The 21760-nt window shown below is 45.8% G+C and overlaps 1 protein-coding gene across 1 annotated transcript in view; it reads right to left on the reverse strand.

Annotated features, from left to right (window-relative positions):
• The window catches only part of cdk17 (cyclin-dependent kinase 17), a 40462-nt gene that overhangs the window by 17712 nt on the left and 990 nt on the right, over window positions 1-21760 (reverse strand). The window contains exons 2-3 of the mRNA XM_047574726.1: window positions 3002-3146; window positions 483-647 (exon numbers count right to left, since the gene is read on the reverse strand). Of these exons, the coding sequence (XP_047430682.1) occupies window positions 483-647; window positions 3002-3128 (292 nt within the window). The 5' untranslated portion in view covers window positions 3129-3146. The remainder of the gene's footprint in view (window positions 1-482; window positions 648-3001; window positions 3147-21760) is intronic.

Here is a 21760-nt window from a genome sequence, read left to right on the forward strand (position 1 = left end):
AAAGCAGACTTGACGCTGGCACATGTCGCTATCTACAGCACTCGGTTTCTCTGAACTGTGAATCATCTCATCATTCCCCCGGGCTCTCCCGACCCCCAGATTGAAATCTGCTGCCGCTTGAATCATCACGACACATCTCCCTCCCAGCCCTCATGATGAAACTCGATGCTGCAGATCAACTGCGATGAATCGGTTCGAACACGCAACTGCGTCACGTTTGACAGAGTCCCCCATCCAGCTGTCCCCGGCGTAACAAGCAGGCGCGCCGACGGGCGACGGCAGGAGCCGAGAGGCTCGCGGGAAAGGCGGCCGGTCGCTCTGGCAACGGCGTGTTTGCGAATGCGAGGAAGGAGGGTGGAAATCTCTGGATCATGACACGTTTCCTGTTTGTTCCCAGATGCCATCTGCTCCCATACTACTCACTTCCTTCCGTGTGTGTGTGTGTGTGAACGTGTTGCGTTGGTGCACACGTGTGTACTCACCCAGGCGGCTGCCGTTGCGCGGCATGGCCATGAAGGACCCCAGGGTGCCGCCGATGACACTGTGCGGCCGGCGCAGGGGCGGCTTCTTGAAGGAGCCGGTGTACTGGTGCAGGAAGGAGTGCATGCTGTGGGAGGTGGGAGGACGGCCGTTCCTCATGAAGGGCTCTGAAACACAACAGAGCCGGAGTCATGATTTCAGCCCGGATGAAGTTTAGACTCTATGACTGAGTTAGAAACGTACAGATCAATGCTGGATGTCACCTCTTATCCCACGAAAAGGGGTTTAAAGCGGATCCATCTTTGTGCGCCGACCATTATTCACTACACGCGTCTATTTAAACTCTGGGCTGACAGACTGCGCTGTCTTCCCGCGTGTCAGCCTCACAAATTAACATTACGCTGCCTCCGGGGGCTTGTCAGACACAGCAGAAGTACAAGTTGAGCGTGGCATCGAGAAGCATTTTAAGGGCTGAGTGTGGAAGTTAGTTTGCAGCTTACGGTAAAATATATTTGAAACGACGTGCTAAAAAACGGGACCGATTGGTCAGTTGCGATCCACCTGAGTCAACACATTACAACGGATTCAACTTCCTGAGCTGAGCCCCACTGAATGTAAACAACGAGGAGGCGCCCTGCAAGTCAAGCGATACCATTTTCTTGTTTGTGTGCTAATTACGAAGCGACAGTTAGCACGGTTTTGCATAAAGGCTGAAGGCGGACGGGAGCTGCTAGCCTGTCCAAAGCTAACAGAGAACGCCTACTGTACCGCTCTAAGGCTTGCTAATTAGCACACTGTAGTATGTCCACTCTTTATGCTAAGCTAAGCTAAACAGCTGCCGGCTGTAGCTCCAAATCAAACAGACGGATGGGACAGTGATATTGATCTTTCTCTGCAAGAAAGGGAATTTTGCTGCTATAGGAATACTTAGATGAGAGGACGGGGTCGTCGACAAAGCCAGGATTCTTCTGGACTCCGTCGCTGCTGTCTGTCTTAAGCTCACCCCACAGCTGCATTTACTGCAAGTCTTCCCAGATCCAGAGTGACGGCTAAATGACTGCAACGGGGGGAAAGCGTTCCGTACGAGATGGATGTGTGCGTCCATTTATTTTGACAGCTGTCAATCCTGAGAGGCAACCAATCACTTTTATGCCTCCATCAAGCCTGCAGCTCACTAGAGACACGCTGTAATGGGGTGCCAAAAGTGGGAGAATGTGGTATTAGAAGAGAAGTCAAGGAGAGTGTGTGTGTGTGTGTGTGTGTTTGTGTGTGAATGTGTGTGAATGTGTGTTCCCCACAGGCTTCTGACTTGCTCCGCTGCTATGAGAGCGTTCAAGTAGCTCCTCTGCTCCCGCTCCTGTTATATAACTTGATAGAGAGCTACTGAGTGGAGGTCCATTACAGCTGTTACTGACACGCACACACGCACACGCACACTAAAGTGTCTCTGCTTTCATCGGCTTCAGTGCTTCATAATTTAAATACTCCTGAGAGCTCTGCGTATAGTTTTTACATTCCTGCTAACGTATGGACATCAAACCGGTGGAATTTCCTTCCCTGGTGTAAATGTGGCAGTGATTTTCCAACGCGTGAACACTTCTTCAGTTTGAGCTTTAGCTTCATTAGAAGGTGTTCTGACAGATTTTAACAAGGCTCAAATATTTGTTGTTGCTTTGTGGGGGAATAATTGCTGGTACCACTTCTTTCTTAAAGTATTATTAATCAGCTTTTTAAAAAGCTATTTATGGTATTTCCATCATCCACATGTACAGTTTGCTCTCGCTACAAGCTGAGTTTGAAAAATATAATTTCAAAACATGGAATGTACACTCACCAGCCACTTTATTAGGTACACCTTGCTGGTAAAAGGTTGCTTTTACTAGCAAACGTTTGCCTTCAGATCTGCCTTAATTCTTGCTGACATACTTGCAATGAGATGTTGGAAACATTCCTCAGAGATTTTGGTCCATATTGACATGATAGTATCACACAGTTGCTGCAGATTTGCCGGCTGCACATCTATGATGCCAATCTCACGTTCCACCGCATCCCAAAGGTGAAATATTGGATTGAGATCTGGTGACTGTGGAGGCCTCTGGAGTAAAGTTTGGCCCTTGACTAGAGCGTGCTAAGAAAATATCCTCCACACCATTACACTACCAGCCCGAACCGTTGATACAAGGCAGGATGGATCCATGTCTTCATGTTGTTTACACCAAATTCTGACCCTGTCATCTGAATGTGGCAGCTGAAATCGAGACTCGTCCGACCAGATTGGATGATTTGACTATAATCAAATATATTGCTTCAATGGAGTTTTACTCTTTTTACTTCATTACTGTTTTTCATGTTTTATGTTTGCATGACCAAAGTCCTGTACAGTAAATGCCAGTGTAAACGAGGTCCTCTCTTTAGGAAGCTGAGCACAAAAAATTAAAACCATAGCGCAAACTTGGTTACACCCTACATGTAGAATCATTTGGAGAAGAAAACAGAAATGCTGAAACGCAGCGTCCCGCACCATTGTCCTTGGTTCCGCCGTCCTCGATGGTCATCTGCTCGGCCAGTTCAGACAGGGACTCGTCGATGGTCTGACTGGGGCGGAGGGTTAACGACAGACGCTTCTTAATCCTCTTCATTTTCTCCATAGCAGGGCAATTCACGGCCTGTAGGAGACGCACAGAAACACGCGGCCAATGTTAATTCAGCAGTAATGAACCAATTTACAAGTGGGACAACAAACAGATTTGGTCGTTGTGTGTTGTGTGTGCACAGCGTGGGAGATCACACCAGCGGCCGCACGGTCCAAAATATCTCAACGCATCAATAATACAAAGCTGCTTTTAATCCGGCGTTCATTCACTCCGCAAATGCTTGGAGAGCACATGAATAAACCATGGAGGAAGCATGAATAAAGGATGGATATTACAGACTTGAACACAGCTGCGCTCGCTTACACGTACGTTCACGTGTTTAAACGGGGAGAAATTAATGAGCTTTAATTGACGGAGGAGAGTCAAACCAGTTTGCCACGACCAGCGCATGCCGGCTCACGACCAGCGTTTTTTGTGTTGACGTAGCAGCCGTCCTGGTGGCAGGAAACACCTTGCTCAGCCTGCCTCGGGCCAGCTCCTGTTCATTGTGTCGCTTTGTTACCAACGCCACGTTATGTGTACGCGAGAGGGAGAGAGAGAGAGAGAGAGAAAGAGAGAGAGGGGACGTGCCGGCTGAGCAGAGGAAATGCGGTGAGGAAGCAGCCGGCGCAGCAGAAACGCCCCGCCCATTCCGCCTGACCCCAAAACAGGCTGACCCCTGCCGCCTCCACCACCACCGCCGCCTCCGCCTCCGCCTCCACCACCGTTCCTCTCCTTCTCTTTCGGGCCTCTTTCTCAAGGTCGTCGCCTCCTCTCGTATCTCGCACGAGACGCCATCTGCCTGCCCGCTCGCGCGCGTCCCTCCAGCAATTTGTCATCCGTGACGCCGCGCGGCGAGAAGTGACTCCATCAATCAGTGTCGCAGAGTCAGACCGCGAGATCACACCGACACACACAAACAAACGTGTTCAGCGGATCTGGCGCGCTCGCAGGAAACTACAACATGACCCAAACCTCCTCCGGGCTGGTTGCAGTTAGTTTAATTAAAGCCCTACAACAGGCTACCAGAAGAAGGACTTAACATATTCTGGGCTACATCAGAGGGCAAAGGCATTAGAACTCAACCAAAGGTCCAACTAAACCATTGGAGGTCAAGCACTATGGGTAATGTAGGCACCAGGCTGGCTTTAATCAGGGGGGAGAATGTGGAGGGTAAAAAAAAAAAAAAGCATATGAATTTTTTGCTGCATTCACTTTGTTGTCAATTATCATTAACATGTGAATATTAAAGAGCTATAATTGAACGTCTCTGGGAATTACAACAGTTACGACAACAAACAATAAAAACAAAATGTTCATGCTCAACTTCAGTGGCTTCCAATGCCCTTAAATGCTGAAAATGACTGATACAGGCCAAACCTGAAGTGTGAATTCGATCACCGTCGTATCCTTATCTGTCGTTTTTCAGATAAGTGCTCCAGGGATGCTAATGGCTAATGGTGTGTCAATGCTACTTTCCACCACATTTGCAAGTTGTAAACGGTTTTAAACTTAGAATAAGAAGTTAGAAAACCTTTATTTGTAGTGGGAAACTGAATGAATAATAAAATGAAAGAGAGTATTGGCATGTCTACAAAAAATACTGAATTGCACAGATGATTATTGTGGATATTTGTACACAGTTGTACACACAGTAAGTAGTGAATGGTAAGTAGTGTTGAAACCTTGAGCTCTGATAATATTGCACAAGTTTAGAGTTGCTTCATTCATAGATGTCTCGTTAAAATATGTAATCACGAAAACAAAATGTAATTGCAAACAAGAGTGTAAAAAGGTAGGACTCTGTCCATAGGGATGAATCAGCAAATACAAAACAAAACAAAAAAACACAAAAAGCAAAGTAGATCTATCATTTTTATTAAAAATCATCATAAAACAAGGACTTGAAACAACCACAGACAGACGGTGAGCTACGCCACAGAGCACATGTTTAGTTCTACCATTTTACTGGTTCATGGCTTTCGAGTTTTTTCCTAACGCTTCTACAAAATTCGCCTGTTGTGCGTTTTAACCTGTGTGTCATTAGCCCACTTCTGGAGAGGATGTGTGTCACGCCGGCCCCGGTGGCCCTATGGGAACGCACAACTGCTGCTCCGCCACACACACACACAGGGGAAAAAAGGTAAAGTAAAAAACATTCCTCCAAACAAGGCTAAAAATGCAGCTTGTAAAAATCACAGCGCAAATAAATAAAAATACATATATATATAAAAAAAAAACTGAGTTCACTGGAAAACACCCTCGCACAAACGCACATTCTCTCGCTCACACACTCGCAGTACGTGAGATAAGCGCTCTTTGTCTCCCATACAGAGAAGTGTAACAGAGCCGGGTTTTATCTCTGCAGCAAACCAAAACAAAGAGGCTCATGTGACTGGGTGTGTGTGTGTGTGTGTGTGTGTATGGATGCGTGGGCGTGTGTAATGAAAGTACATCATCTGGCACATATGACTGATGTGTGTGAGCGGGGAGACTTCAACATGAAAAGCTGCGCTGCAGACGCACAGGGACGACCGAGCCCCCCCACCTCCTCCTCCTCCGGCTGTCTTTCTCTCTTTTTCATCATCAGCATCTCCAAAAATTTTCTTAAACACACACACACACACACACACACACACACACACACTTTGACCCACATTCCCGACACCCCCAATTCCTCCGCGCCGCCCTGGATGCATCCCAAGTGCATCGACGGTAGTCTGGAGGAGGGGGCTTCAAAGGACAAGAAGGTGGGAGGGGAGGGGGGGAGGGGGGGGGACGAGGCCTAATTCCTGCTCTAATTATTACACTTGAACACAAACATACACTTCTTCTTCTTCCTTGCTCTCCCGTTCCCTCCTCTTCTCCTTCTTCCCCCCAACCTCTCCTTTTCCCCAGCTCCGAAATCAGAATGAGGTAATGAAACGGAAAATGTGGCTTCATATTTGATCTCCGGGATGTGGGTGAAAGTGTGAATGCGAAGAGGAGGAGGAGGAGGAAGAGCGGTGGGAGGCGGAGAAGAAGAGAAGAACGAGGGAGAGAGAGAGAGAGAGAGAGAAAGTGAGTTTAGTCCGGCGAACGGGCGCCATAATGGAGCCTTTGTGTTTGGTTAAGAGCCATGAAATCACCAGAGTGACTGCAGGCATTTACAGTACAGCTGAGGGAGAGGGAGAGAAACACGGAGGGGGGAGAGACTCGGCGAGTGTGGCGGAGGTCAAACTCGCCGTTGGGTCCGGTTTCCGCGGCTGCATTTTATGTTTATGTCAGGTTTGGGAATCGAAAGCGCTGAGTCTGCAGGTGACCGGTCGAGTGCGAGCGATTCCCCAAACCCTGCCGGTCATAAAGTCGCGCTCCCTTTGTAATTACGCGGCTTAATGAGTTGTAGAGCGGCCGCCTCGTCCAGCTGGGGCTTCAAAACGTCTAATTACGTCAAGTCATTGTGTGGGATTTTCTTAAGACTGGGCCATTTTCCGGCGTCAGCCAGAAGCAGCGGTGCGGGACACACCTCGAAAACTAGGGTGTCATCGGCGTTTTTATGGTGCGTCCCGCACTGTTGGCGCAAGCTGAAGCTCTGCCAACGGCTTTTCAGGAGACGCAGCATGTTGAATGTGCAGGAATGAGTCGGTGAGAGAGGTCGACTCCATCCAAACCTGAATATTCAATTACACAAATGTCATTACGACAACATGATCACGTAGAACGAATAAAGAGCAGAGCAACTGATCGGCTCTGTGTGAAGGCTCGTAGCGCTACTTCCTAGCTTCTTAGCGTCTCGGCTATTAGCAGCTCTTCAACACACGCCGATCAGCCACAACATTAAAACCACAGACATTGTTGTGACAATTGAATGTTCAGCTGAGAATGTTATGGACCCGGCATTCATTCGTGTGGATGTTACTCTGACATGTAGCACCCGCCTAGACCAGACCATGCACCCCCTCGCCATAGCAACAACACTTCTTGGTGGCAACATCCATCCCCAGACACAAAAAACATGAAGAACACAACAAGGTGTCGACCTGGCCTCCACATTCACTAGATCCCAAACTGATCAAGTACCAAGGACGCCCTCAACGTCCATGTCCACTCTCTGTTTTGGAGACACATTCTCACCAACTTTACTGTCATCTCTCAGTTGTTTGCTCTCTTCTAAAATGCACAGAAACACACAACGATTTCAGTCCATTCGGCCACATAAACATTTGGTGTAATCGGTGGGTATCAACCACAGGGAGCAGCAAAGGCCCAGCGTGCAAAAGAAGAAGGTCAACTATATTTACAGCGGAACTTTAAAGTGCGTGCAGTGTGTGCCATTGTTGTTCCTGTTGTCGATGTTGTTTGTTCCCCAATTCATGGTTCACGGTCAGGCCTCCAAAGTGGACACAGTCTGTCGACTAACTCGTGACGTTTCGACAAGTGATTTCTCCCATTTCTTTGGCTTAGCTTTATATTAGCGTAGGACATAAAAGGGAGATCTAATTAAAAGAAAAAAAGAGACGACTCTGGTCATATGTTTCAAAGCCTGAGCTGATGGACGCACACTGATAGCGCCGCGAAGACATTTTCATGGAGCTGACAGAATCAGAGAGAGAGAGCGGAAAGGAAGGATGATGAGTCGACTCAAAACAAAAACAACAGTTAACACTGTTAAAACCGCTGCTCAAAATAGAGCCTCTCATATGAGGATCACAACTGCTTCAAAATAGAATCCTTTCTTTCTGGAGAGCTGACATGAAGCGGCCAGGACGCTACAGGGTCTAAGAGGAAAACGACGCCGTATATCAAAGAGATGTGTCCATCGACTCTGGGACATTTCCAGTGGTTCATACCTCAAAGCTCATTGAGTCATTTCATGCGCTCAGCTAACCCTAACCCTAACCTGTCTGCTCAAAATGCACCTAGCATATAAAAACATACACAACCACACATGAAAGACAGACTCACACTACCTAAGTCAGAAAGAGGCTTTAACGTAACACCCGTAATGAAGTGGGAGTTTATTCACACCCATCTTCTGCCAAAAAACTTACGACACCGGTCACACTGAGTTCAGAGTGTTTCTAAATGTGATTAAGTGCGTATATGTTCTCATTCAGCGAAAACACCGCAGTTAATCATACATGTAGGACCCCGAGGAGCAAATGTAGAACCAACCGTCAGAAAGGCGAGCACAACTGTTAATGTCTGCATTCACACCTCCCAAATACCACAGCTTTGCATTATTACGCATTAAAATTTGGTAACGCTTAAGCGGCCATAGCCATTTAAAGTGTGAGCGCTGATTATTTTCAGTTACTTTTTTTTTTTAGTTGCACTGTGGCTTTGTTCGTGCTTGTTGGTGAGTGACGAAAACAGCGGAAATATACCGCACAAAGAAGCATAAATGACAGGATTTTGAGGAAATGACCATGTATATTTATCAGACCGTCACCAAATTCTATAAAAAGATCAAAAACCAACTAAGTACTGCTTGTGTGGGGAAAATAAAAGACATTACATGTTGGATGTCTGTGTCAGAGAGCTCAAAACGTCACCACAGCTGATATGTCCTTCATTACCACGACCATAAATTACTTTGAGTCGATCTCACATACGCCGCCCTTACTTTGAAAATCGCACCAAAATAAACCCCTCTTTGTTTAACATTTGCACAAAATGACAACCCCAGGTTGTTTTAAAACTAACAAAACCTTCCTAAGGACAGAATTATCTTTGGTGGAAGAGCCACAGACACAGCTACACATTGTTGGTTTTAGTTCTTTGGTGCCACGTGATAATACATCAAAATCTAATTAACTTTATTCTTTAAATCATTGATGGTGAAAAAACTTACAGAAACCCACCTCAGCCCTCAGCTGAACATAACTTTACCTTAAGTTTGTCAGTTTTAGACATCGTGTGACCGATCAAACATCCTTCCCACCTTCGCCGTTGTCTAAAAGTTTACATAGCTGTTATCTGATTTGCAAATTGTGTAATATCTCAAATGTCAAGCCACCTCTATCTGTAAACCTGCTTCACCGACTGGTTTCTTCTCCCACATCCACAGCCTACACAGACTGGAAATTGGAGCTCCGGTGTAAAACTTAGGTTCAGATGGAAAAATAAATAATAAATAAGTAAATAGTGGTCAGCTAAAAAAAGGCTCCGAGGCGAAACCTGACCTCACGCAGGTGCTCGCTTTTAAATTGGTTTGATAATGTCTGCTTTTGCAGATAAGAGTGTAGTGTTCGCGCTGCCTCGGGCCCACTTACATCACCCTTATCATCTAGAGATCACAGCAGCACACACACACACACACAGAGCGGGGAGTTTCCCTAATATCGCTGGTGTACATTACAATCAAAGCACCGCTGTCTGTCCTACATGATGTGCACCAACACAAAGGCTTCAAAGGTCGGAGTGACACCTCCCTACAGCCGGCAGGGTGGAGGAATCTCTGCATCTGATAGCGCACACGGCCACAGCCGTGAAACCTGCTTAAATAAGCTGTTTATGGATAATTTCACAATGACTGTAGTTTCTGAATGAATGGACGGATGCATTTCCCGCTCTGACACTAAATGGACTTTTTCCAAGTTTTGCAAATGCTTATATTCTTTGTTTCAGAGACTTTAGAGAAACATTCAGTGCTTTACATGCACAGCTTAATCGTGGTATGCTCGAAATTTGAATTTCGGCCCTTGTCCCAGTTGACATGCAACAGAGGAAATTAATAACTGACTAACCTCCTCCACACTAGGTGGCAGTATGCCTTTTCAGTGGGTTTCTGATTGACCTATTACGTCATATGATAAACAACAAGATTGATAATAGCTTTTTTTAATCTTACGTGATGTGCGCACTACTTATCCTTTCTTAGATGCTTTTATATTCTGGGGTCATACGCCAATGCAGCAGTCGAGGGCATGCGCACACATGTGGTCTAGTTCAACTCTGATTAATCTGTATACATGCCAGGGAAAATCGATTTCCAATTGCCTTATTTTGGTGTCTAAATCGCATAAGGAGAATTCTGATATTAGTCGGAGTAACGCATTTACATGCGTTTAAGTTGTCCAGTTAATGTCGAATTAGGGCAATAATTCGTAAACGTACTGACTAAGTTCAACCGACCGGTCACTGTAGTCATCAGTCTTAAAGCACCGATTTCAGCCAAACCCCACTCAGTACAGTCACAAGTACGTGTTTGTGTGGCCATAAGAATATGCACAAACGGACCATCAGTGCTGCTGCCCAGCGCAGTGGGCGCTTTCCACTGAAAGACCCATTGTTTGGTTTGAGGAACTTAAAAAAAAAAAAAAGAAAACGAGAGAGAGAGGAGCTTCAGCATGACTGACCCAGAGGGGTGAGCTGAAATAACCCTGTTTGTGTGTGTCTTTGAGCGCACAAAAGCCAGTAATGATAGAATTAAAAGGAAAAGGCCAAAGATTGTGACTGAAAACTGTTTTATGGCTGATGGAAAAGATCGTGATACTATTTAACAAACAACCCACATGTCTGTCAGTGATGGAGTCTTTGATGCTCAGCTCCACCCTGACACTGTGTGGTTATCATTACTTGATGAGAGAAAAATGAACTTTTAGCAGCTGAACATGTAAATCAACCAATCTGTTCTGTCATGTGACTAAAACCATCAGTTCTGTACTGTGTAAAAACATGCTCTACTGAAAATAATATTAATACGATATAATATTGTTTAAATGATGATTAAAATCTCTATTTAGCATGTTAACCTTTGCCACTTAGCAGTAAACAAGAAGGAAGTAGAGGCTGATGGGAATGTCTTTAGTTTTTCAGGTATCTTTTCACACACACTAGGTGTTTGCTTAATTAACCTGTCAATGGGACTAAACACAAAGCGAAATCATCACCAAGTTATAAGGATAATTAAAAAAACTAATTAAAATATTAATGAGCATGGTGAGACTGCAGCAGGATTTCTGATTCTCTTTTTAAAAAACGAAAGGATTTAATGAATCGATATTGTATGATTCAAATGAAGATGGATTTAAACCAAATAATCTTTTTTTTTTTTTTAAACTCATCCCTAGTCTGTAGCATATTTGGTGACAATCCATACGACTGTCGTTGGGATATTCCAGTCCAACAGAGAGACCAAAATATTAATTTAAAAATTGTACTTCTCTTAAAAATGGTGGACTGAGTTGTTAGTAAAACGCTTCTACGTGTGATTAACTGCCTTTCACGCCTATATTTAGTCCCACAATAACTGATATAATATTGTTGCAATGTTGCATTTAACCTTGGTTTGTGTTTTGCATTCGCAGTGCAATCGAGACAAAGCAAGTCAAAGGTCCAAAGTTCCGACATGTCTTCCACATTACATGCTTGCAAACAGCAGGCTGAGACCACCCTCCCTACCAGGTCCCAGCTCCATTGATTTGTTCCTGGGACCGAGTGCAATTAGTGCCTTCACGCAAATGAACTGACCTGGAGGGGAAACGGTCTGGATTTCGATGCAACATCCCAGGTGCGTAGGTGGCAGTGATCTAAATAAATGATGTTCATTTTAACCCATGCTGACCTAACGGATGAGCTCAAAGTAAAAGGCCTTCGGGGCAGGAGTGAGGAGTGCGACTTCCAGAAGCGCTGCTCCTTCACACAGAAAAGTTAAGGTGGTTCGGTAGCGGGATCAGAACAACGGCAGGACGCCTTCCTGTGGAGGCGTTTCAGGCAGATCCAACTGTTAACAGGCCCAGGAGGTGGACCCAGAAGAGGAGGGATTACATGAACCCCATCTGCCACCGGGATCTACGTCTGGGCTACCTTCTTGTTTACCCTGCTGCCACTGCACCTCAGACTAGAAGGAAGAACGCATTTCTATAATTCTACCGCTACTAGGTCCTACATGGTTAGAAAGTTACATATCAAAACACCACATGCCTAATTGTTACTATGGAGAAGTACAGAGCAAACAATCTACCGAGGGCTTCAACACAAACACGATAGAGAAAGAAGAAGAAAACAACAGCTGAGGAAGTAGATGATCATGGGGTGTAATGGGGGAGATTGAAAGAATGAAGATAAAGATAGAGAGGAAGGGCGAGCTGGAGGGAAGACGTTATTTTTAGGTAAGAAGACGGCAGCGTCTCCCAGCAGAACGCACACACGCGAGCGCGCACGAACACACACACACACACAAATGTAAACACAGCGCACGGCGCGCCATTAGCCTGTCGCTCTCTTGCCACATGACAAACACAAAGCCCACAGGCCACAAAACATACAGGGAACTCAGCTGACACACACACACACACACACACACACACACAAACACACACGATTTGACTGCACGCCCAGGCTCCCCGGTGTCATCCGGTCGCAGCGAAAGGAGGTTAGAACGAGGCGAACGCACCGATTTCAGATGTTTGCGCGCGCGCGCGCGTGTGTTTGGGCGAGAGGGTGAGATTGAGGCCACGCCAAAAGCAATCCACTTTATCCGTCTTCCAATTACAAAACGGAGATCGCGTGCAGGATAGTCGATCCCCTTATCGGTTGATTCACGCCGGCGCTGTAATCAATCCGCGCGCACCTCGCTGGGAGGCAGAGCCGTCGGCATCAGGTGGACGCTCCTGGTGAAATAGCTCAAGTGCTAATGCATGGATGTGTGCGTTTTCGCGTGGGCGGACGATGGCTGGGGACACACGAACACTGAAGCGGAGCCAGAATCGGCAACGACAGAAGCTCGAAATTGACCACGTTTTCCAGGGCGGTTTTGTTTTTTTTTGTTTATGCAGAAATCAATAACTGAACGGAGGAATGAAACAAATGTGAGAGGAGCTCATCGCAGTGACAAACCTCAGAGACTCACCACCCAACCCTGTAGCTCCTCTCACCTCCACACAGGAAGTACGCACCTTAGGGCTCACCCTTTTCATTTCATGGCCTAGTTTTCGCGGTGAACTCGCATCTCACCAGCGCGCTGTCGAAGTTAGAAGACACGCGTCCACGCTGACACGTTCTAGCTGAGCCAGGGTTGCTATGGTTATGAATATCCGCCGAGCCAAAGGAACAAAAATTGCATAACTGGGACTGAGAAGCAAGATGTGTTATTTAACTCTGCAGTCAGTGTAAGCAACGTGGTGAAGGAGTCCAATACTGTACGGCTACATTTCTAATGGCTACAATAGATGAATGACAGGTCAATGATAGGTCAATATCCCCACACCGACGAGAGAAAAGTGCTACATTGATAGATTGTAGGAGAAATCCATTATTTCAAAAACAACAGCTAAACTGTTCCATGGTTGGACCAGAACCGGTTCTTTAAATGAACCAGTTCAAACTGGTTCAATCCATCCACATCATTAGCTTTCATGCCTCATGCTTTCATCCCTCCCGTCTTTACGTCGAAGCACGTCATTCACGTCACATGACGCTCATGTGACGTCAGGGAAGATGGCGAGAGAGACAGAAGGGTCCCAGGAGGGACACTGTAATTTCAAGCAAGGGTTCAAGCAAGGAGGATGGAGGAACTGATAAGGGGATCGATAAAGAATCGGATCGATAACCAGAAGTGATAATGGCATCGGCATCAATAAAATCTTACCTATAGAACAGTTGTTCTAGACCAGATATTCTGCAGGTTTCTACAATAATGTACAAGACAATTCTGCAAAGTAATGATGTTTAAGGCGTCTGTTTGGGCCATTTTCTGTGCCCTGGATGGGACAAAACCTGAGGATGGAGGACACCAAAAGACTCAGGCAGTACCGGGGGAGGAGCTGGTCAATCTTCAGTTACTAGTTTCTATTAGTCTGGAAAGCCCTGGACATGAGTGCATGGGTCCATAAATTAGGAAATTATGACCAAAGCTACGGTGGAGAGAGAAGGTTTGTTGCTTCTTGGTCAAGTTTAGGGCGATAATGTGGACTGAATTGTTTGTGTTCCAAGCAGCTCTTGTGTAGGTCAGTGGTGACAAATCCTTCTTTGGACGGTGCTTTCATAAACAGTCAGTTTTGTTTGTACAGTCAAAGTGGTTGTTATCTGGAGCTGTCTAGTGCTACATGTGAAAGGCACTCAGTTTAACTTCTGCCCGTAAAAACAAATGATTTGCTGTAACTGATTGACCGGAGAGTTTTACAGCGTGCTGCGAAACTGATCCAAAACTAGTGTTATTGCGGTATTTGGCCCTCAAGGAAATGCGTCCGATGGCCTTTTTTTTTTTTTTTTTATAAAAACCACCTGCTTCTTTGCTCACCCAGCCACTCATCTGCTCACGTCTACAGTGCCCTCCCTCCCCGCGCGCCTGTGAAATCAACACCACCCTTCTCCCCTCGCCCGTCTGTTGCATAACGCTCGAGTCGAAACTCGCGGCGGACAAACTGGGGTTAACGAAGAGCTTCCTTTCCGCGGCGTGCAACACGTACACACAGCTGGGTGAACGCAACCTTGAAGAATGTGTGTTTTCCTGTCTGGGTGTTCGGTCGGGGAATCCAAACACACAGCTGGAGATGGCACATTCCAGCGGGGGGAGACAGGAAACTCTACGAGCTTCGGGTGACACACACGGCTCGTCGGGCCGCGCTGCCGACAAGTGTTGGGTAAATCATACATATTCATGTGCAGACGGACGCACAAATGCGGACGAGGCAGAGATTTGGAGGACGAACTGTAAAAGTTTCGTTGATTGGATCGTTTAGTTTGTCCTGCAGAAATTCTCTCGCTAAACAGCTGAGTCAGACCAATATTTGAAAATGTCACTTAGAAATGTGCAAAACCTACAACAGCTTATCCTCACTATAGGGTCACGTTGGTTGCTGTAACCTTTCCAAGATGTAATTGGACGAGAGGCGGAGTACACCCTGAACACATCACCAGTCCACCCAGAAAGGTCCAAGCTGGACTTGAACCCAGACCTTCTCGCTGGGAGGCATCAGTGTTAACCACATCGTAATAAAAACCCGGTAATGGAAATGTCTATGCTGCGAGAAAAAAAATGGTCAAATATCGCTAAATCATTTGTACGTGTTTTTTCAGACCATTTTATCGCAAAAGCGCAACGGAAACACTTTTTTTTTTTTTTGCAATTCCCCGTCGGCGGAGATGACGCGGGGGATCACGTAACCAGTTCATTGGAAGTCCATCTTCCTCAAAGCGAAGACGTGCGACGAAATTTTAAATGAGTTACGGCTCAAAACACCTTTCAATGGAAACACAAATCGCAATTTTATTGACATTTCAGAAATCTACATTTATGTTGCAGAAACTTGTAATGGAAACGCAGCCAATGTTTAAATTTGAAAAGCTGTATAGAAAAGATGAAACAGAGGTTTACATCAATGCAGAGGTCCAAAACCCTAGGACTATGTTCCTGGGTTGACCTAATTCTTAAAGGGTCCGATTTATTTATAGTAAGTGGTCTTTTATTCACTTTCTACCTATTGGTACTCAAAGTGCTTCGTTCACACAACTGGAGGTTCAGTGTCTTGCTCAGGACTCTTCGGCATCTGGTCCTTGTGTCGGGGATCGACGCCACAGATGTGGTTGGATTTCAGTCCATCAAGAACGTCTCGCTTTTCTAGAGCTCTACAAATCATGTAGCAAATTGCCAACTGCAGCTTTAGTCATTTCATAGCAAGGCTGCCACGGCTAGACTCGCCGTCCCCCAACGACACAAAAACAAAAGCAACACTTAACCATGAAGGAGATTTGAGGTCCTGTTACACAAGTGCACACCAGGACTACTCCAACCCCTCTATTATCACCTCTTCTGTCTGTTTTACGGCTTTCCGTTGCGTATCCTCCGTCTCACGCCCCACCACTCCCCTCCGCAAAGACTCCGGACCCACCTCCATTCACCCCGGGGCCTTTGGGAACAGGTGTTCGCTGCTTGGGGTGCTCTGTTTTGCGTGAATGTGTGTGTGTGTGTTGCTCACACATGCACCAATGGCTTTGGCTCTTTCCTGTTATTTTTTGTTGCCAAACCAGGTGGGACGTCCAAGCTTCGGACACGCGCAGCGTCCCGTGAAAGCGTTGCAACAATCCTTCCAAGATAACCGGGCTTACTTCCACGGAGCATTTCCAGTTGATGGAGGCATTTAATAGAAGTAAGCGCTCAAATGTTCAAACACAAAAGTTTCGTGGCGATAAATGGAATCACAAACTATCGATCAAACTATCAACAAAAGACGGCTGCCGGGCGCAAAGAACGGTTCGATACAGTACGTGAGAAAAACAAAATAGGAAACCGGCTGGACTGATTGCCTTTTAAACAAACACCCTGACATTTAGGAGAAAAAAAAACATGAGAAAACTGAAACATTTCTCATGTCTGTATAGTAAATACGAAGTGAATACAAAGCCACAACCAGCAGCCAGTTAAGAAAAACAGGGAAATGGCAAGTCTGTCTCTCTCAAAAAGTGAGGTTTGTTTCACAGAAAAACTGTACATGTTGAAATAACACTGTGGTTTTTAAAAGCGCTCTGTGCTAGAGTATTATAAGACTCCAGGAAGTCACAGCGCAAGTTTCTCTTGGTTGTTAACATTATATTGGACTGACCTGACTGTACGTACAGATGGTAAAAGTAGTGGTAATGGTGTTAGCTAGCATATAGGGGCAAAGGTCCATTGCCTTCATGTGTAGGATATTGAATTCAAGCTCCTATATATTGATGTGCTGATGCGACTGATTTGATTTGGAAACGTCTCCGCTGCTTCCCTACGCACGACTGTGAACAGAGAGGACCGTACTCGGCCCTCTCTCCCCCTGCAGCTGAAAAATCAAGAAACACGACAGAACAGATTTTCCATTTCTTGCCTCGCTGCACCTCCGCGGCGTTCGCGAGGGGCCGGCCGTTGCCCGTCCGCTGGTCGCATCCAGCGTCCACGTTCGGCTCTCGGGGACCCGCTGTCAATCAAACAGGTTAGGAGGATCTGCGTTTCCATTTTCCGTCCGGTCGCGTCACCTGCTCGTGCCGCAGTGCTGCTTTAATGCGATTAGACCGGATTACCAGAGTGTCCCTGGCAATGCTGACCTCCAATTGATCCGACCTCTGTGGAAAGTACTTTCTGCGGAGGACTGCCGAGAGCGGTAACCAGAAACTCCAGTCAGCACGGCAACGTTTGAGGGAGAATTAATTCCAAGTGTCTGAATTAAACAGCTACGGGGGCTTTTTCTATTTTCTACCGAGTCTGTGGTCCAATTTCTGTGTCTGTTTCCTGTGAACTTTTAATGCACTTTTGTTGGCACTGATTGTAGAGACTGCCTGTCTGGGAGACAACGATTAAGCCGCCGGGAAAAAAAAAAAGGGGGGGATAATTAGAGATTCTTACATGAGATTAAAAAGGAAAGTTAGAGGAGGCGACGTGGTAAGAAAAAGCAGGGAGGAAGATGTTACGCAATTCGTCTCCGTGTCCACAAGCTCGCAAGCGCTCTGACAAAAATTCGACGGCGAATTCAGTCAAATAGGTGAAATTCGGCGGCAGGCGCAATAACTTCATTGTCATGATTACGTGAGAAGTGTTGCAAAAATTGTTCGAGCGGAGCAGGCAGATGGTGAGAGTTGTGTAGGCCGAGATGTACTGAACGGCAGAATGTCAACCACAGCTGACTGTACTTGGCACAAATGTGGTACTGTTTATTTCTGGGTTCGTGCGCACATAACATTTATTTTTATTTTTTTTATTTTTTTTATGAAAACCAATTTGAACCGGATAGAGCGGAACAACTAAATGTTTTTATCTTGAAAACTTCATTTGAAACGCTGCAGCTGCCATTAAAATGTTGGAATTCTTCAAACCTCATGAGTCGTGCGCTTTATAAAAACGAAACGCAGAACAACCGCCACGCCAGAGCATCTCCAGAGCTTTCTACAAACACAGAGGCAGCAGAGTCCGTATTTGGACCATTACAAATTATCAGTGTGTTTTGTCTGATTCTGGTTAGTGCCCGGTGCCATGAACTCACCACTGTGTCCTTACGTGACGTATTTCAGACGAGAGCTAAACAAAGACTCCCTTGACCGGGTGCCAATGGCTAGCATGGCAGCGCTGCTTTCCAGAGCGTACACAAGTTGTGAGCAGTACACAAGTTGTGAGCAGTTTCTCCGTGCACATGGAGACTAAAAACAGACTGAGATTTCCTCTAACATTTCGCTCTAAGTGGGTGCAAATAACCTTTAGCAGACAAATAACACAACTGCAATTACAATCAACACAAGCCATTAAAGCTGAATCATTCTGGAAGTACTAATTAATAGGAGAATAAAGTAAAAAACACCTTTCCCAAATGGGTTTACACTGAGTAAATCGTTGGTGATGAATAATGTCATTAGCTGAACGTTAAAGTTTGAAATGTTTCCTGCTGGGATTTAAAGCTCTGATCTAGCTTGTCCTTCTAGTCTGTGGCGCTAATGCTAGCTGAAGACGCCATGGTGGAGAGGTGCCAAACATAAGAACCGCTCCTCAAAAGTGAAACCAAAGCAAGTAGAGCTCCCCCTGGTGTCTGGCTGCAGTATAGGTCATAAGCTCCACCCCCTCCATGTTAGTGGATGGGACTTCGGATAAATTAAAACACTAAAACACACTTCTAATAAAAAAATTTAAAAAATTCAAGGATGGTTTCTGTCATTTTAGGTAATTAACATAATGCTGACGCGTGTGTGAATATTTTAGTTTCAATTTGACGCTATAAAAACAGGATGTGACATAATGTGAAAGTGCAACCAGGTCTTCAATACCTTGGCTCCGCGTACCTCCACTCTTGGACCGTTTACTTATTTATTGTGCAGTACCATAATTGGACAAGTATGTGCCAATTTAGCTTAATTGTTCACGTTTTCTGACTTGTGCAGCTTGCGACTGTCCGTCCTGTGTCACTGCTGTAATACCCACAACGTTGCCACACTGTTGGACGCCGCGGCCAAATAAGTGCACTGTGAAACATCACCCCAGTCGCCTGCTGAGCTCAGCCCCTCACCAATGGGTGTGATAAATATTTCAGCATTTTCGCTGTCAAGCGACACCACTTGAGTTTACAGTCGCCCCGCGAGGGGAAAGTGACTTCCTGAATGAGCCGCACGTGGGTGCACTTCAATATGCGGCCCCAGCCCGTGCGTGCGTCCGTGTAATCCCTTCCCACCGCTGCTCTAACAGCGCCACTGCTTAATCCCCAGATTATGAGCCAATCTCAGCCAAGTCGACCCTCGGCACACAAACACAGCAAGGCTCGATTAAATGCCTTATGTGCGAAGTGAGAGGGGGGGCAATTCGACTCCAAAACAAGCAGAAATAAGGATGGAGTATGGAGTAAAGATAATGTGCACGGAGACAAAATTTGTTTGACAGCAGAATATGAAGTGGAAAAATGAAAAAACAAAACATTATTCTCTTTTAATCTGACAAAGAAATTAACACGCTGCCGCCTTACAAGACCACACATCACCTTTACACCCCTAAACACATTCAAGACAACACACACGCTCTAAAATCGCTTTGTTTTACTGTTAAATTACACCCACACACACACACACACACACACACAAGAGGCTGACAAAGGTGTTTGATGACATGACCTATATCTTTCACTTTCAAAAGCTAAGCAGAAACTGTGTGTGTGTGTGTGTGTGTGTGAGAGAGAGAGAGAGAGAAACAATGAACTCCCACCACCTCACATTCCTGGCATGGCTCACATATCTTTCTCACTGAGTGTGTGCGTGTGTTCATATGGCTATAAATGTGTGTAAGTGCGCCTTTGCGCTGCACCCGGCCCACACAACACTGACTGTGCTCTCTTTAAAACCCTAGAATTAGCCATACCCCCAAAATATCCAATAATTGCCACCTCACCTTCATGATGCCCACCCTGAAACTGTGCAGCAGCAGCAGCAGCAGCAGCAGCAGCAAGACGTTTTTCCCATCAACCCCTTGGGCACTCCTCCCGTCACATTCTGTGTTTATTTTTTGATGTTTTTTTTTTAAAAAAACAACTTTGGTGAAGTAATGAGACGGACAGGCCACAAGACATTTCTCACCAACCACATTACTAGGCAAGAATAAACAAAAAAATACACATGGATGCGCAAACACCTGATCACAAGGGCGTTTAGGAAGACGAACACACCGTACGCAACGAACGGCGGCAAACACGTTCATCTGTAAAGTGCTGCGTTCACTGAAACGCGCTGCACGTGGGAAGAAACGCGCACACGCAGAACCACAGAGAAAGATACAAACGCAGGAAGACACAAAGAGGTGCGCACGCCAAGAGGCGCACACCTCTCTCATCAATTAAACATGGCACAAGTTGGAGTTACATAAACGAGACGGAGAGTTAGGGGGAGAGAGGGAGAGCTGCTAGACTGGTTGTCAATGGCAACAGTGTTTTGGAGACTGATCTTCATGTAGAGGCAGCTCTGCAGCAAGGAATGGATGGAAATCACTATCACTATTAGTATAGTAGCACTGAAAATGAAGCCACAAGACAAATTCAACTTATTCTAACGTACAGCACATGTCCTCACGTTTCAGACCCAGGAGAAAAATTGGGAGAGAGCATGACATAGATATTATATATGTATCAGGTTACGTGCCCTCAGCTCCCATGTTCCTGCTGTATGTGACCTAATGCAGAGGCAGATCGATGCGAGCCCTGCTATATGGCCCACAGACATGCGGAAGGGGAGGGGGCTGTCAGGGTAATTACTTCGTCCTCTGGGGGGGAGCACGACTCCCACAACCAACAGCCTAGATTTGAATGTGGGTCAATGCACACACACACACACACACACACACATGCAGATACACACATAATTGAGTGTCCAGTTGTTCCAGATGAAGGACGGGGGAAGTTAATCCAGGTCAAACAGGAAATAGAAAAGAGCCTAAATGCAGCACTCACACTCCGATATGTGTTCGATGCCATAGCTCTGTTTCAATTGACTTGATATAATGCACTCCACAGGCATTAACTTCATTTGTTTTTTTGTTTTTAAAGTATTAAGACACAAGTTTACATCTCACCGTTTCCAGAGTGATGGTGCGTTTGTGAAGCTTTGGGTTTACACAGACCGGAGCAAAGCGGATGCTCTTGACACGCAGGCACACCGATCAGGCATAACATTATGACCACCGGCGGGCGAAGTGAATTACACTGACCATCTTGCGACAACGCAATGTTCTGCTAGGAAACTTTCGCACCTGGCATTCGCGTGGATGTCACTTCGACACGTACCACCCACCTAAACCCAGACCGTCACAGCAACGGCACTCGGCAGGACGCATGCTGACACGGGCACACACACAAAAACAGCTGAGGAACAACTCAAAAAAAAAAAAAACACGAAGAGCAGGACAAGGTGTTGACCTGGCCTCCAAATTCACTGGATCCCAAACTGATCAAGTATCCGTGGGATGATCCACAGAGGACCCTCTCCTCAACCCACAGGACCCAATGGCCCCCACTAACAGCACCACAGGACACCCTGAGAAGGCCCATGTCCATTCTCTCAGTCACAACTTATGCCCGATCAGTGTATGTGTAAATGAAAGAATGCTATTTCAAAATATGAGCATGCAGACTTGCAACAGAATCCAGCTGCTTCTTCATTTTTCCCAATTTGATTTGAAAGCAGCAAAAAAAAAAAAAAAAAAAAAAAAAACAGAACTAAAAAAATTTTTTTTA

The sequence above is a fragment of the Mugil cephalus genome, chromosome 22 (assembly GCF_022458985.1).
Source record: "Mugil cephalus isolate CIBA_MC_2020 chromosome 22, CIBA_Mcephalus_1.1, whole genome shotgun sequence".
Lineage (NCBI taxonomy): Eukaryota > Metazoa > Chordata > Actinopteri > Mugiliformes > Mugilidae > Mugil > Mugil cephalus.